The following is a 15705-nucleotide window of genomic DNA, read 5'->3' as shown; positions in this document are numbered from 1 at the left end:
CGTCGTTGAATCACCTTAACCTTCGTCGACTGCTTATCCTAAACCTTCGAGCGTTGTGTACTTCGACTGCCTATATTACCTAAACCTTCCGTCATCAACTGCAGCTGCGCTAATTTGCTCAATATATTTGTGAACAAGTATTTACAAATCTGACCATGCAATTTCCTAATCTGTACAGAAAGCAAACTCAATTTTGTATTGTGTAATTGTATTACTTCTGGACAAATGAAGATGTTTAAAGTAGCTCCAGCAGCTAGCAGTCCAGTGCAAAGCAAAGTTGATCGTATTTCTCCAACAAGTGCTTGTGTGGGACTGTAATCTTGGTCAAAATTCGATCCTTCTCATTTTGTTAAATTCTTGCTCTAGAATACTCAAAATTCTTCTTTCCTGGTGTAAATAATCTATTATTCTATACTGTGTTTTACAGGAAGACGAAATTGCAAAGTAATGATTGAAATTTCAGCTCAGCTCAGAGTCTCAGTGAATTTGAATTTGAAAATTAATTGGCCTATTCGCTCTACCACTAGATCAGCACATTTAAAATGAACTTCGCGGTCTTCTTTAAAATGACTGCTTATCTTTGAGGCTTATTTTGACTGCTTATCTGAATATTTTCTACTGACTGCTTAAGCAGTCAACATTTTTGACTGCATATGAAGTCTTTGAATTAGCTCTCGCAAATAATAATTAACAAACTTCGAAGGCTTTGAATCTTGAAGGCTTTGATATCGAATTAACATTTTTTGGTTTGCCTTATTTGGTAGAGCTAAATTTGGAACACTAAAATTATACACAGAATTTTGAAATTGTTCTCCATTAATTAATTATGGTAATTTATGCAAATTTATTCCAAAAATAACAAAAATTGCTTCTCCATATTTCGACCGATTTTGATTTGGTTTGCTTTATATCGTAGAGCTAACTTTGGTACACTAAACTTCTACACAGAATTTTGAAATTGTTCTCCATTAATATTTATGGTAATTTATGCAAATTTATTCCAAAAATAACAAAAATTGCTTCTTCTCCCTCATTTCTTGACCGATTTTGATTTGGTTTGCCAAATTTATTCCAAAAATAATTTAAAAATCACAAACCCTTCCAGGGCATCAAATTTTTATTTTTTGACCAGTTCAAAAGTGTACCACATAAAATTTATGATATTTGTTGTTGCGAGATGCGGATGAGCGCTACATCATTGACGTTCTGGTTATTGAATTTGCAACGTAATTAGCCAAAAATAATCTATAAACTTTTCACCTGACCCTCCCTGCAAGATATGTGATCAAAGCCCAAATGTCATGAAAAAGGGGAAAATGCGATGTACAATGTGAATTGTGAAACCTTTTTATAAAAACAAAATCTGTTGACACAAAAACCCTGATAGCACAAAGTAAATATCTGGCCGAACCATGTATTTTGTATGCAATTTTAAGTGGATAACACAAAATCCTTATAACACAAACAAAATATTGTGGTCCTACTGATTTTGTGTTAAAGAGGTTCCGCTCCGAGGTTCAGCTGTATCATGTTTACATGTCCTACCTTTGTATGATGCTGAATTATATTTCTTGGATTCTTGATATCTTGTAGTAATGCTTTATTATCCCCTCGCCGACAAAGTCGGAGGGGATATAGTAACGCTGCTGTCCGTCCGTCCTTCCTATTAACAATTTTGGTTTCCAATCGATAACTTCAATCCTCTCTCTCTCACATGGTGCAACCGCAAGCCTACTGTATAACTTCAGTAATGTTTGACAGAATTTAATGAAATTTGATATCAAGGTACATGATATTAAAATACAGGCTAAGTTCGATTTCGGCCAAGCAGATACTTCAAGTGCATTACAGATATCAGAAGTAGGTGCACTTTATAATAGTGGTGGGCTATACAGGGGGTCAAAATCCTTAAGGTTTCTGCTCATTTAGAGGGGCATATCATACCAAGCATTTCGACACCTTTCTTTAAAAAATCGGTTAAAAAATGAGAAGGTGCAAGCCAAAAACGACTTGCGAGGCCAAGGTGGGATAGGAGAGTACGTTAATTGACCCCGGGCTCAAGTAAATTCTATTTCTGCTCATTTTGATAATTTAAAAATCAATTTAAGATCTTTAGATGCCCTGTCTCATAGATTAGTGGTAAATAAAGGTACCTTGACAGTTAAAAATAAATGTCATGTTTTAGCTCGATTTTGTGTAAAAGAGATTCCACTGTACGACAAAAAATCAGTTTAAATATGTTAAAGGGGGGTGCCAACGTTCAAAGTGTGCAAAACATTATGCAAAGATCATGAAAGTACAATTTTTGGGGAAAGGAAAGAAGTCATAAGTTCCATATCTGACCTCAAATTTGACCAAAAGTGCTGCTCAATAGTTAACAGGAAAGCTACGCAATTTATTGGTCAGAATTACCACAACTTGGTCAAAATTGTGGTCATTCTTACCTACCGTTAGTTTGTAGATTCTTCATCTTGATATTTTTATGTAAGTTTTTTTTTTTTTATTGTGACCAAAAGTGCCAAAATCTGCCTTTTGTCGCACTTTTTGGTTTAAAAAAAAATAAAACTTTTATTATCCCCTCGCCGACGAAGTCGGAGGGGATATAGTAACGCTGCCGTCCGTCCTTCCTTCCATGCGTGCGTCCGTCCGTGCGTGCGTCCGTTCGTAACAAATTTGGTTTCCGATCGATAACTTCAGTAATGTTTGACAAATTTTAATGGAATTTGATATGAAGGTACATGATATCAAAATACAGGCTAAGTTCGATTTCGGAGTATGTACCTAGGTCAAAGGTCATAGCTCATTAAATATGCAAATCTGGTTTCCATTCGATAACTTGAGTAATGTTTGACGAATTTTAATGAAATTTGATATGAAGGTTCATGGTATTAAAACAAAGTCTAAGTTCGATTTCGGAGTATGTAGGTCAAAGGTCATAGCTCATTAAATATGCAAATCTGGTTTCCATTCGATAACTTGAGTAATGTTTGACGGATTTTAATGAAATTTGATATGAAGGTACATGGTATCAAAATACATGTACAGCCTAATTTCGATTTCTGAGTATGTAGGTCAAAGGTGAAAGGTCATAGCTCATTAAATATGCAAAAACACCTACCGGTAATTATATATGTGAAAATCCTTGCCTAGAAATATAATAATATAGTCCAATGGAGGTAACTTGTTCTGACGTATATAGGCCATTTGTACCCTGCGAGGGATGCTACGCTTTGCGTTGACTTGTTTAAAAATGAATCTCATCTTACTACAGAATCAAAGTTTTATGTCTTTGATTGAGTTTGGAATTACACACCATGGATAGTGGCAATTGGCCATTGTAGTGGCATTCAAATTTAGCGATTTGTTAATATTACCAATTGATGTTCGAAAATGCATTTTAAAAAAATTGTGAATTGTCTTGCTCGCGAAATTGAAATGCATGCAAAACTTTTGCATATTATGGCTAATTCTTAATTTCTAAACTCATGAATTGTTTCCGTTTCCGATAATTTCAGGTGGGAGTTCTGGATGCTGCACCATCTGGCTCAAATGTTCACTGGACCGGTGATGACGACACTCCTGTCGCATCTGAACCATCTGGAGATGACAACACTCCTGTCGCATCTGAACCATCTGGAGATGACAACACTCCTGTCGCATCTGAACCATCTGGAGATGACGACACTCCTGTCGCATCTGAACCATCTGGAGATGACGACACTCCTGTCGCATCTGAACCATCTGGAGATGACAACACTCCTGTCGCATCTGAACCATCTGGAGATGACAACACTCCTGTCGCATCTGAACCATCTGGAGATGACGACACTCCTGTCGCATCTGAACCATCTGGAGATGACGACACTCCTGTCGCATCTGAACCATCTGGAGATGACGACACTCCTGTCGCATCTGAACCATCTGGAGATGACGACACTCCTGTCGCATCTGAACCATCTGGAGATGACGACACTCCTATCGCATCTGAACCATCTGGAGATGGCGACACTCCTGTCGCATCTGAACCATCTGGAGATGACGTCACTCCTGTCGCATCTGAACCATCTGGAGATGACAACACTCCTGTCGCATCTGAACCATCTGGAGATGACGACACTCCTGTCGCATCTGAACCATCTGGAGATGACGACACTCCTGTCGCATCTGAACCATCTGGAGATGACGACACTCCTGTCGCATCTGAACCATCTGGAGATGATTCCGATAGTGATTATGAAGCCGAATCTGATCCAGAAGGTAGTAGCAGTGATGAGGCTGATTTCATTCCATTTCGGTTTGTACGTGGACGTCAAAGTAACTCTGTGGCAGTTTCTGTCAGTGATAATAAGGAGAGTGAAGCCATGCCTGTTGACCATTCAGTACCTAATACCTCACCTGCCCATGCCTCTGCAAGTGTTCAAAGTGCAAAAGTCTCAAGCTCCAGTTGCAGTATTAATGTGATGACCACTTCAAACAACAACTGTAGAAAGTGGGACAAACCTCAGTACTGTAAATTTTGTAGTCAACCACAAAAGAAACTGCCGAGGCATCTGCTTACACCACAACATGTCAACGAGACTGAGGTTCAGCAATGGATTGCAACTAAAGACATGAAAGAAAAGGCAAACTTGCTAGCTAAAATGAGAAATTACGGAAACTATCGTCACAATGTCAAAGTCCTTCAAGAAAATAAAGGTACCTTGATTGTTGCATACAGACCGAAATATGATGTGGATCCAGAAGAATATTTGCCATGTAGTCATTGTTATGCTTTCTATTCCAAGGATGATTTGTACAGGCATGTTCATAGATGTAAATTGCGACCAGATGTTGAGGATGAGGATGAGACCTGTGAACCACCCAAGAAGAAAAAAAGAACCTTACATGTTCAAACTGGTAGAATGATGCTTCCAGGCCCATCAGGAGTAAGCCCAAAGGTGCACATGATATTATCAATGGGAGTCGATGATGATATATTGAGAGTTGTGAAATCAGATAGATTAATGCAGCAAGTAGCAGAGAGGCTGACATTGAAGCATGGGCATGACAAAGACCAGTATTCATATATACGGCAAAAATTGCGTGAACTTGCACGACTGGTTCGTGAGTACAGAAAATTGAATGATCACCCATCGGCTTCATTGGTAGATTTGATTTGTCCTACCAAATTTAATGAGGTCATAGCTGCAACTAGGAAGGCTGCAGGATTTAATGAGGATACACATTTGTACACAACACCTAGCCTGGCACTGAAAGTCGGATATACACTGGTGACGGCTGCCAAAGTCCTTATGGGAAATGCTCTGTTGCAAGCAGATGCTGGTTTGGAAAAGAAATGCAAACAGTTCATCAAATCATATACTCTCAAGTGGGAAGCAGAAGTAAGCACACATGCACTGCGTACATTAAAAGTAAACAAGAGAAATACATCAAGGCTGCTTCCTTTGACAACAGATGTTGTTGCACTGTCCAATTATGTGAGAAAAGAAACAAAAGAGGGAAAACAGAAGCTGAACAGCTGCAGTAGTGATGAGACCCTTGACAGATGGAAACAGTTGGCTGAGGTTACCCTGACCCAGGTGTGTGTTTTCAACAGGAAGCGTCCGGGAGAAGTTTCAAAGATGCCCCTCAGTGATTACAAGTGTATCACAAAAGGAGAAGGTGGAATATTTGGTGAAGGCCTAACCAAATGGGAAAAGGCGTTGTGCAATGTGGTATGGAGGGTGGAGATTAATGGGAAATGCAATAACACTGTACCCGTTTTGCTAACAGATGACATGAAAGGCAGCATTGACTTGTTGATGGAGAAAAGGTCACAAGTAGTCAATGATGGAAATCCCTACTTGTTTGCAAACCCCGATGGAAGAGGCCACTTGAGAGCAACTGATACAGTGCGAAATCATGCCCAAAAGTGTGGAGCAAAGTATCCAGATCAGCTTAGATTGACAAAACTCAGGAAGCACATTGCTATCAGCTCTCAGATCATGAATTTGAAGGATAATGAAGTGGACATTTTAGCCACCTTCATGGGCCATGACATAAGAACCCACAGAGCCTACTACCGCCTGCCAGATGCGTCACTGCAAGTAGCAAAGATTTCTAAAGTACTCTTCAGCATGGAGAAGGGAGACCTAAAGGCAATGGCAGGAAAGACGTTGGATGATGTTCGTGTAGATGCAGATGAAGGTATGACTATTTTTTATGTTTTGTGCTAGATAGAATGGCTGAGAATATGCCATACCATTTTCATTTCCTTCTACTTTTATCTGAAGTGATATCTGATTGGTTAGTGAGATCATAACGGTTTCTAGTTTGAGATTACATTAGGCCAGAAAACTTTTATGTTACATCTCAATCATTCATTTCACTCTCATACAACACAGTTTTTATATTGTATAATTTCCTTAGTTTTGTATGCTTGCTATATCCTTCAGTTTGTGAAGTTCCATGCTTTTGGTAAGCAAACTGGGATGTCTTCATTAGTACCTCCAGTTTTAATAAGAATTGATCCGAGATACAATATATGGGAAGCTGCCAACATTTCAAATACTTGAATATGTGATTTGATTTTTGTGTCGCCTTACTGAACGTTCATGGTGGCACATACTAATCCAAATTATCTATGTCCGTCTTTCCATTAACCGATTCGGTTAACGTTTTCGGTTAACCCTTCTAAAAATGCTCCGCAGGCTAAACGCTATGCTTGATTTACTCCAAAACTTGGTAGGATGATCCGCAGGTTAAACGCTATGCCCGATTTACTTCTAACTTGGTAGGGTGATAGAGTGAGGTGCCACAATATCATGTGTTGCTTTGAGCTGTATTATTTGCATATTCATGAATTTCAATTAGCTTATTTGCAATGCAATTTAGGTTAACCTTAAAAAAAATGCTCTGCAGGCTAAACGCTATACCTGATTCATTTGAAACCTGGTAGGGTGACAGACTGAGGTGCCAAGATGTTGTGTGATGCTTTTCATTGCATTATTTGCATAATCATGACATTTAATGAGCTAATTTGCATATTTTGATATATTTTGGATACTCATGTGTTTTAAAAAAATGATGACACTTGCAGAATTGTCTCTCTAAATACACTTTGTATTGAAGAGTAGTTGTGGTACCAGCTGTGCTGTTTACATGAAAAGCAAAACAGGGATGACTATCCACAGCTGTCTGCTATGAACTTACCCTTGCAAAGATTATAATGTACATGTATGTTATTTTTCACCTGCTCTTGTTAAATCTGTGTTTGTTTTTTGTTTTTCAGAATGCAACATAGATCCAGATGTTGATGATGATCCTGACAACGAAGTGAACAGGCCCGATGATGCTGTTTTGATGGATGAGATGTCAGACAAAGAAAATGAAGGTGTGAATGAATTACTTTGTTATATCCTTTGTTAGGCCTCCGTTACGAAGTAGCCGGAGGCATTATGTTTTCGGGTTGTCCGTCCGTCCGTCCGTCCGTCCCGTTCTCGTGATCGCGTTATCTGAAGAACCGATTGATGGATTCCTGCCAAACTTTGGTCATGTATGTATCTTGCAGAGCCGATGGACTGATAAGATTTTGGGGTCACAAGGTCAAAGGTCAAAGGTCACAGGGCTCATTATGTATGAAAAACAGCTCGTGATCGCGTTATCTCAAGAACCGATTGATGGATTCCTGCCAAACTTAGGTCATGTATGTATCTTGCAGAGCCAATGAACTGAGTAGATTTATGGGTCATGAGGTCAAAGGTCAAATGTCATGGGCTCATTATGTATGCAAAAACAGCTTTATCATTAGAACTGACAGATGGATTACTATTTAATTCAGGACATCTTGCAGAGCCAATGAACTGAGTAGATTTTAGGGTCATGAGGTCAAAGATCAAAGGGTCATATATGTATATGAGAAATTGCTTGTAATCACGATATTCTGAGAACCTGTTAATGGATTACAATGAAATTCGAATTTGAAAAATTTCTTCTGTTTTGGTTTGTAAACTTGCTCTATGACGGAGGCATCATTTTCGAATGCGCGCAGTCGAAGTTCCATCTAGTTTATCCTTACTTTGATTATTCCAGATGCCCTCAACAGGTGATTATCCTTGTGTCACTATTTGAATTTTAGCATTCGCTTAGTTTGAATTCTGGCTAAATGGCACTCCTAATGCAGACAGCTTTAAATGAAGAACTAGCTAAAAGTAATGTAAATTGTAACTTTAAAAAAAAAATCAAAATATAACCATTCCACTCTTCTCTCAGCTACCATCTTCTGCATTTGGTTAAGTTTTTTAAAATCTGTCATTGAACCTGAAACATTAATTGTGTTTCCCTACTTATTTGTCTAATTCACTATTAAAGGTATGAGCATGCCGCAGCAAAGCAGAAAGAAGAGTGACCAAGTTGCAAACAAGGAAAGTGACCGTGGTGCCAGCAGAAAGAAAAGGAGTATCAGACAATCTTGGACAGCTGAAGAAAAACAAGCAATACACAGACACTTTAAAGAAGAACTACGCTCACGCCAACTGCCCGGTAAAGAAAAAATAATGAAGTACTGCAAGATGGATGCAGACCTGAAGGGTCGTACTAAAAGGTGGACAACAGTCAAAGATTTCATTAGAAACCAAATTAGAAAGACAAATCCACTGGATTTTTAGTGAATTTTCAACCTGTTATGAGTGAAATTAATCATGTTCATCACACTCCGCAATTTTGGATGAAATCTTTTCAGGTACTGACATGCGTAAAATGTGGTTGCTTCTTATTCATATAACCCACTTACTGGTTTCCTTGATGAAGGGCTGTGCTTTGGAAGAGGTGCACCTTTATATAGGTTAACAGTTAACTCCATGGCCAGGAAGCATACTGTGTGTAAAGCAGTGTATGGTTCTGCAAGTCAAATGGGAACTTAATAGGAAAAACTTAATTACCTGCCCAGTTGGTCAGGGCCAGGGAGTAGACTTGTGTCTAACAGTATGTATACTGTATAGAAGATTGTAAGGCAAATGGGAACTTTTGTGCTAAAGTTGTTTGATAAGCCCCAGTTTGCCAGGTTAACGTTTTGCAGTTTAAATGATGACTTACAGGTCAATTTTATCAGCTCCCATATCACCAGATGGTCAACGTCAGTGAGCATCACATGTGTAACAATGTGCATAAAGGTTTACAGGTCAAACTCCAACTTTGCTCACTTCCCCTAGATTAGGTTCATGGTTGATAGGACTCGTGATAGGACTAGATGTATAATGTTTTCCATATCAACTGGGAATTAAGAGCCAACTGTGATCAGGTCCTCAGTTGGCTTAGACCATGACAAGGAAGCATCCACATGTGTACACTATGTAAAATAAAGTTTGCAGGTCAAATAGGGACTTTAGGCCAACTTTGCTTGGCTCCCCAGTTAAATAGGCCAGTATGTAATGTTTTGCAATCAACTAGTGACTTATGGGCAATTTTGATCAGGTCCTCAGTTGGCTTGGGTCCGATTACCAGGAAGCATCCGCATGTGTACATTGTGTGAAAGTTAAGTTTGTAGGTCAAATGGGCACTTTTGGTCAACTTTACTTGGCTCACCAGTTGATCAGGGCCATGATGACTCGTCAAAGGACCGCTATGTATAATGTTTGGATTTAAGAGCCAACTGTGATGATCGAGGTCCTCAGTTGGCTAGTTCCAGCTGATGAGGAAGCATCCACATTGTGTAAACTAAAGTTTGCACGTCAAATGGGGACTTATGGCTAACTTGACTCGTCAAAGGCCCGCTACTTGCAAAATTTAGATTTTTAAGTACATTGCAGATCAAATGGGACATAGCTACCACCTTTGATCCTCAATTAGTCAAGGCCAGGTGAAGTCCCATGAAATTGAAAATTGTGTAAAAAGTAACATGTCTAATTTTGATTTATGAGACAACTTGGTTAGCAGTTGGGTTTTGACTGTTGGTCAATTACCATGGACCTTTGGCCTTTATTAGACTTTATAAATATCTCACCACTCTTGTCCAATTTCATCTAAGTTTGGACCCTTTTTTTCAAAAAAATCATCAAAAAGTAGACCATTTGCCCCTTTTGTGAAATTTAATCAGGTCCTCGCACTCAGCTATTGGGTAGGGCCAGATAACCATTAAAGCATAATCATGTGTTCAATGTGTTTCTATTAAGTTATGTCTGCAGATCAAATGGGACTTTGTACCATCTATGATCAGATCCCCAGTTAGTCAAGGCCAAATTGTGAATAAAGTTTTACAGATCAAATGTGGACTCAAAGCTTGCCAGCTTCGATAATTTTCCAGTTGCAGTCAATTATCAGGGAGCATTGACCAATGTGTAACAGTTTGTATAAAGATTTGCAGGGTAAGTGGGGTATATTTCTGCGACAAACTATGATCAGCTTCTGAGCCAAGAACATTGTTTATTTAAGGATGCACTCAGCAACATGCTTTATGCAGTATAGTTCATCTCGTATGTAACTCAAAAACTATTGATGGGAAGTGTATAAAGGTATACATTTTCTGGCTGAAAATGACCTGTTAAATCCATTGAACACATACAATTTGGACAACAATTTATCATTTTTTTTACCCATTTTTTTCGACCACCATAAATAAAATATCCTTGCAACAAAAAATTATTTTCCTAGTGTCCAAAATATAACTCACAATGTACCAAAAATATAATAACCAAGTTTGAACTTATGAGTTGTGGGCTATAAAAAAAGTTCTAGGGCCTAATTACAAAAAAACGTTACTAGATTTTAGTAGGTACAATGTATTCTGTATGAAATCTTAAATCAGAAATGTTTTATTTTTGAGTCCTGAGGGTTCAAAACTCATATAAACTATTAAAAATGAAATGGCTGAAATTATGATTTTATGCAGAAACATGGATTTTCAGTTGCATTTTCAATCTCATCTTGAAAACCCCAAGATCCTGTGTCTCGATCCTGACTTTGGTATACGGTTGCCGACAATATGCTGCATCCGATGGTACATTAGACATTTTTTCCAATTGAATTTATATGGATTTGAGAGTAAACGTCCACATGGTCTCACCATCTGTTTACATTGCTTGCTGTTTCCATGGGCGTTGTGTCACGTAGATAGATTGCGCGGATATTGCACATCGTGTTGCAATGTGACGGGACACGTAGCATGCATCGCATAAACGGACACTGTCATTTTGCGTTAAAAAAGGTTTCATCTGTAGTTTTGTTAGATTTTAAACCTGAAAAGGGTCCACAAAACAGTTTTTGATGGTTCAATGTTTATATTAGCATCACAGAATTTACTGACATGATGGAACAGAGTTTGAAGATAGCAATAAAAAAAAAATCATTTAAGGGTATGGCAAACTTTGACGTTGCTGGGTGCATCCTTAAGTTGTAGGTAATTACATGTTTTAAGATGTTAAAAGTTGTGTAGATCAAATGGGGACTTTGCAGGCCAACCTTGATTATTACCTCCCGGCTGGTCGTCCTAGGAATTGAATAGCCCATGTATAAAGGTTTTCAGCTTAAACGGGGACATATGATGCTCACTTGTGTTGACCCAGCTGGGGAGATAATAAGAGTTAGCCCCAAAGTCCCTTTGCAAACATGAGATGCTCCATTGCATTTCTCCAATCTGTGATCTGATCAAACTTGTTAAGGTACTATGCCCATTCAAGTTTGATATCTCCTCATTTGGCTGGGATCAGAAGCATCTTCGTTCCTGTACTGTGTAGAGTAGCAACTCATTTACACAAAGTTGGTGGGGGTTTGGATTTAGGTTTGTGTTATCAGGATAGAATGAAATTTACAAGAACACCTTGGAAATTGAATTCCTCTTTGTATTATTTGGAACTTTGTGTTAAGAAAAGGGTTTGCAAGAACGAGTTGCCACTGTATGAGGTAATTTGTTGGTCAAACAGCGACTTATGGGTCAGCTTTGATAAGCTACAGAGTTGGTCACCTCCAATCTTGCATATACCATTGAGTGTATTCAATTTTTCATCCAGTGTTGTTTTGAACAGTTTTATAGTTTTACATACATGTACACAATCTATATAAAGTTCTGAAATGGATAGTGCATGCAAGAGTGTTTTGTTCATATATGAAAATGTGACATATTACAAATTTACCCTTGGTTCAGTTTGTTGTTATGAATTTCTGATGTTTGTGTTTGTTTTTGTTTTTTGTAAAGAGTGAGTTAAATGTCTTAACAAGACATGTTCTCATGCAATGCAATCAATGCAATCAATTGTTAATCTTTTCCTGTTATGTGGAAAAAAATGTGTATGCTTTAAGTAATGAATACCCTTTGTTTCATCACAACTTCTGTAGTGACATCACCTGCAAAGAACACTTTTTCTGGGTTTGAATTCCAAGCGTGATGACCACCGCCAATTATAAGTGTGGGTTCTGCTTCTAAAGGAACATTAAAAAAATAGTTTTTATTGAATTGAATCTTGTCTTCCTGATGATTTATAAAATATTTTAGATGGGAATCTGTAGATGAGTTATACAACAAATGATAAATGTTTTATTCATCGGATAGAATATTTTCATTTTAGTGGAAGATTGGCCGTTCCGCCAGCTCCTGGTATGGTGCAACTAATCTTTCACCTCATGAAAATATTCTTACCAGAGCACTCTCAAATTATATGTATAACATTTTGTTATTTGATGTAGCTAGTATGAGCAATGTTGTAATACATTTGTTAGTTGTGTATTAAAATGTAACCACTAGCCTGTATTAAACAGTATATCATATTATAATAGTTAGATCAGGTATATACAGTTTACAATTCACCGTTCATAGTGTACATGTTAAAAAAGTTGATTGTTCAGTATTATTGCAGTTAAATGCTGGTTGACCAAAATTTGTGGAATGGCTGGTATTTCAGAAAAGGAGTTGAAACAGAAGGTCAGGTTTATCATTGAAGAAATATTATTTGGGCAAAAGCTGTTTTATATCAAATTCATTCTAAAAATAAATCATGTTTTGTATTATAGGTATACCTACACTACATTGTACATTACTCTGTATTTTACCAAAATGTCTGTAGTGACATCACATGCTTTTCGTGCGTGCTTCATGATCGTTAAGATAAGGTGATTGAATAGGCATGGACAGGTTGATACGCTTGGAACGCAAACTAGTTGACGTCACTACAAATGTTTTGTGAAACAAAGGGTATTGTCGTCGTATTCAAATTTGAATTTAGATTCTCTGTAGGGCCCACCAGTGGGAATAGCCCAGCACCCATAGACAGTCAAAATGAAGAATGATGTGCAAAACTATAATGCTGGTTGAAGAGATGAATGATCACTATGTCTGGTTTGTCGTCTACGTCGGACTATAACCCAACTCCATGGACAATGTGACCTATTATCTGACATGAAAGTGATAATTTAAAATGTCTATATGTAGTCCATTTTCGAACAGTTTTGTTTGACTGTATTTCTTTGCCCAATACTTTTGTACAAAGAAGACAAGATTAGCACAAAAGTGATGTATTGGTCATGTTTTGATGTTACTATCCATCCACTAAAATGTAATGTTTATATGTTCATAACATATCACTTTGTAACCCGAGTTCTATACAAAAATGAAATGGATTATGGAATTCGGAATCCTGGGTTCAGAACACAAATATGCTGATACTTTCCACTTGCTTTTATTAACAAATGTAACTTTCATTCTTTAAATTAAGATCTTGATTAAAGAGACACGGGCATATTTGGGAAATATTTGTCCAACTCTGATATTTCTGTTGCGATCTTATTTTGATGTACACATCTTGACTGCCCAGCACGCCATTCCAAAGTGGATATTTTCAAAGCAGATACTAATGCCCTCGCTGGGACTGAAGGTTTTTGTAGGGATTTTAAATAAAATGTTATTATTCAGATCCATATTCATGCCGCCTTTAAAAGCAAAATCACCACTTACGATTTTTTTTTTTTTTAACAGCTTGAAGCGAAATACATTAGTTTTTATCATGTCAGATTTCAATTTTGTAACATCTAAACATGAAAATTAAGGTTTTGCAAAAACGCTATTCAGAAGCTTAGTACTCAAACTCTTTCTTGTGTATACCAAATTATGATAGAGGTAAATATTAATGTTATGTAGTTTGCTACTCCAATTTCAATATTGCAACACCATGATTCACTTTTATATGGGAATTTTTGTTTTTAAAGGTCACTGGGGGCTGATTTCACTGCAAAAGAAGGCATGAATATGGGTCTAAACAATCCCCAAGTTGCGAGTAACTCCTCTCCTACCATACCTGTATAACAGCCCACCTATGTGTTCGTTGTCCTCTGAACTGAGATGTATCATGTTTTGTTGGAACCTTGTTTTATAAGCCTTATTTTTTCAAAGTTGTCTTTAATAATAAAAACAGTTTTGCTGTATTTGAAAGGCATGTCGAAGTATTTTATTTTATATTAAAGGGGCATCTCATGTTTTTATGATTTTATTCCGGCTTATCTTGATACTCCACCATGTGAATGAAACAAGGTCGTAACTGACATTTTGGGCACAAATTAGTTTTCTTTTCATTTTGAAAGAATTAAATATTCATTTTTTAAATTAGACTTCAAGTCTCAAATTTAAACAGTTTTATTTTATAAAAGAAAGAAGATGGTAAGAGACAAAGAAAACAAAGTTGAACACAAAATGGCTTCTCCCGCAAAATGAAGAAAATGTAGATACGACCTTTGTTGCATGCACATGATGACTTATAAGTTTGCAAATGGTTGGTTTTTGACATATTCACCTGAAAAACAACAATATGGTAATAAGACTATCTTGGAAACACTTAGGAGGCATTAGATAGGATTTTTAGATAGGGTTTTTGCAAGTTTGTTCGTCAATCTGATAAATCTTCAGAAAACCTGTTACACTATGTTTAAGCATGATACACTCGCCAATTATACGATTTACTGGATTGATACAGCTATATTCACTATTAGTTATTTGATTTGAGAAATTTATTATGAAATGATTTCGTTCTGTGAACGGAAAGAAATTAAAATGTTCATACATTTTAGGATTTCTATCGTGAACATGTAGATCTGCAGAACAGGTGGCGAAGGTTTCAGATGGCATCAAAATCTGGGGTGGTTTTGTATAAATCCGGGGGGGGGGGGAATGTTGTGGATCACGAAATGCCCCTTTAAATGTCTTTGAGTTGAAACATTTGAACTTGTCAATGAAGCAGCTGTGCTGTGCTATGTCCCGACCCTTTGAACCATAATGTAGGCACCCTTTTTCACCTGACAGTTATTATATTTAAAATGAAGACTTATAAGGAGAAGAAGTACCCGATTCACAAAATACTAGTTCATTTTGGAAAATGGCGTCGTAAACAAATTACCACCACGTTTAAATTTGTCATGACCTGTTTTCATGCACTCCACATACCTACTGTAAATTTCAGCTCTGATGACAAAATGAATGTGGTGTTTTGTTTTGTTTTCGGCCCCGGCTGGTTGGTGATGTAGCACTAGACGCATGAAAAGTGGGTTAAATACACCCTGAAATAAAGAAGTCCACGTTTTGACAGGAAGAAAAGCAGGTCCACGTTTTCATGTAGGGGTCAAGCGTTACCCAAGGTCCACAGTTCACAACATCGAGCCCTCGGTTACATTAAAGTCCACAGTAATTTTGTACTATTGAATCAGAAAGAGATTTAAACATGTTACTAAAAGGAATTCCTTTTTTTTCCAAAC

The 15705-nt window shown here is 37.4% G+C and overlaps 1 protein-coding gene across 1 annotated transcript; it reads left to right on the top strand.

The window, feature by feature from the left end:
* Positions 1-4121: 4121 nt before the first annotated feature.
* Positions 4122-14396, top strand: LOC115920166. Its single transcript, XM_030975184.1, has 3 exons — positions 4122-6186; positions 7271-7372; positions 8350-14396. Exons 1-3 carry the CDS (start codon positions 4362-4364, stop codon positions 8643-8645), a joined length of 2223 nt encoding a protein of 740 aa, XP_030831044.1. The 5' UTR covers positions 4122-4361; the 3' UTR covers positions 8646-14396.
* The last annotated feature ends 1309 nt before the right edge of the window (positions 14397-15705 follow it).

This window comes from Strongylocentrotus purpuratus, unplaced genomic scaffold (assembly GCF_000002235.5).
Source record: "Strongylocentrotus purpuratus isolate Spur 01 unplaced genomic scaffold, Spur_5.0 spur5_scaffold_8, whole genome shotgun sequence".
NCBI lineage: Eukaryota > Metazoa > Echinodermata > Echinoidea > Camarodonta > Strongylocentrotidae > Strongylocentrotus > Strongylocentrotus purpuratus.
This window is presented reverse-complemented; position numbering and strand designations above follow the sequence as displayed.

What these genes read in the sequence shown, in the direction of transcription:
- LOC115920166 (XM_030975184.1), top strand. Translation starts at nt 4,362, where the DNA reads ATGCCTGTTGACCATTCAGTACCTAATACCTCACCTGCCCATGCCTCT. An exon ending in TCGTGTAGATGCAGATGAAG is followed by an intron (nt 6,187 to 7,270) that starts GTATGACTATTT and finishes TTTGTTTTTCAG; the next exon opens with AATGCAACATAGATCCAGAT. An exon ending in GTCAGACAAAGAAAATGAAG is followed by an intron (nt 7,373 to 8,349) that starts GTGTGAATGAAT and finishes TCACTATTAAAG; the next exon opens with GTATGAGCATGCCGCAGCAA.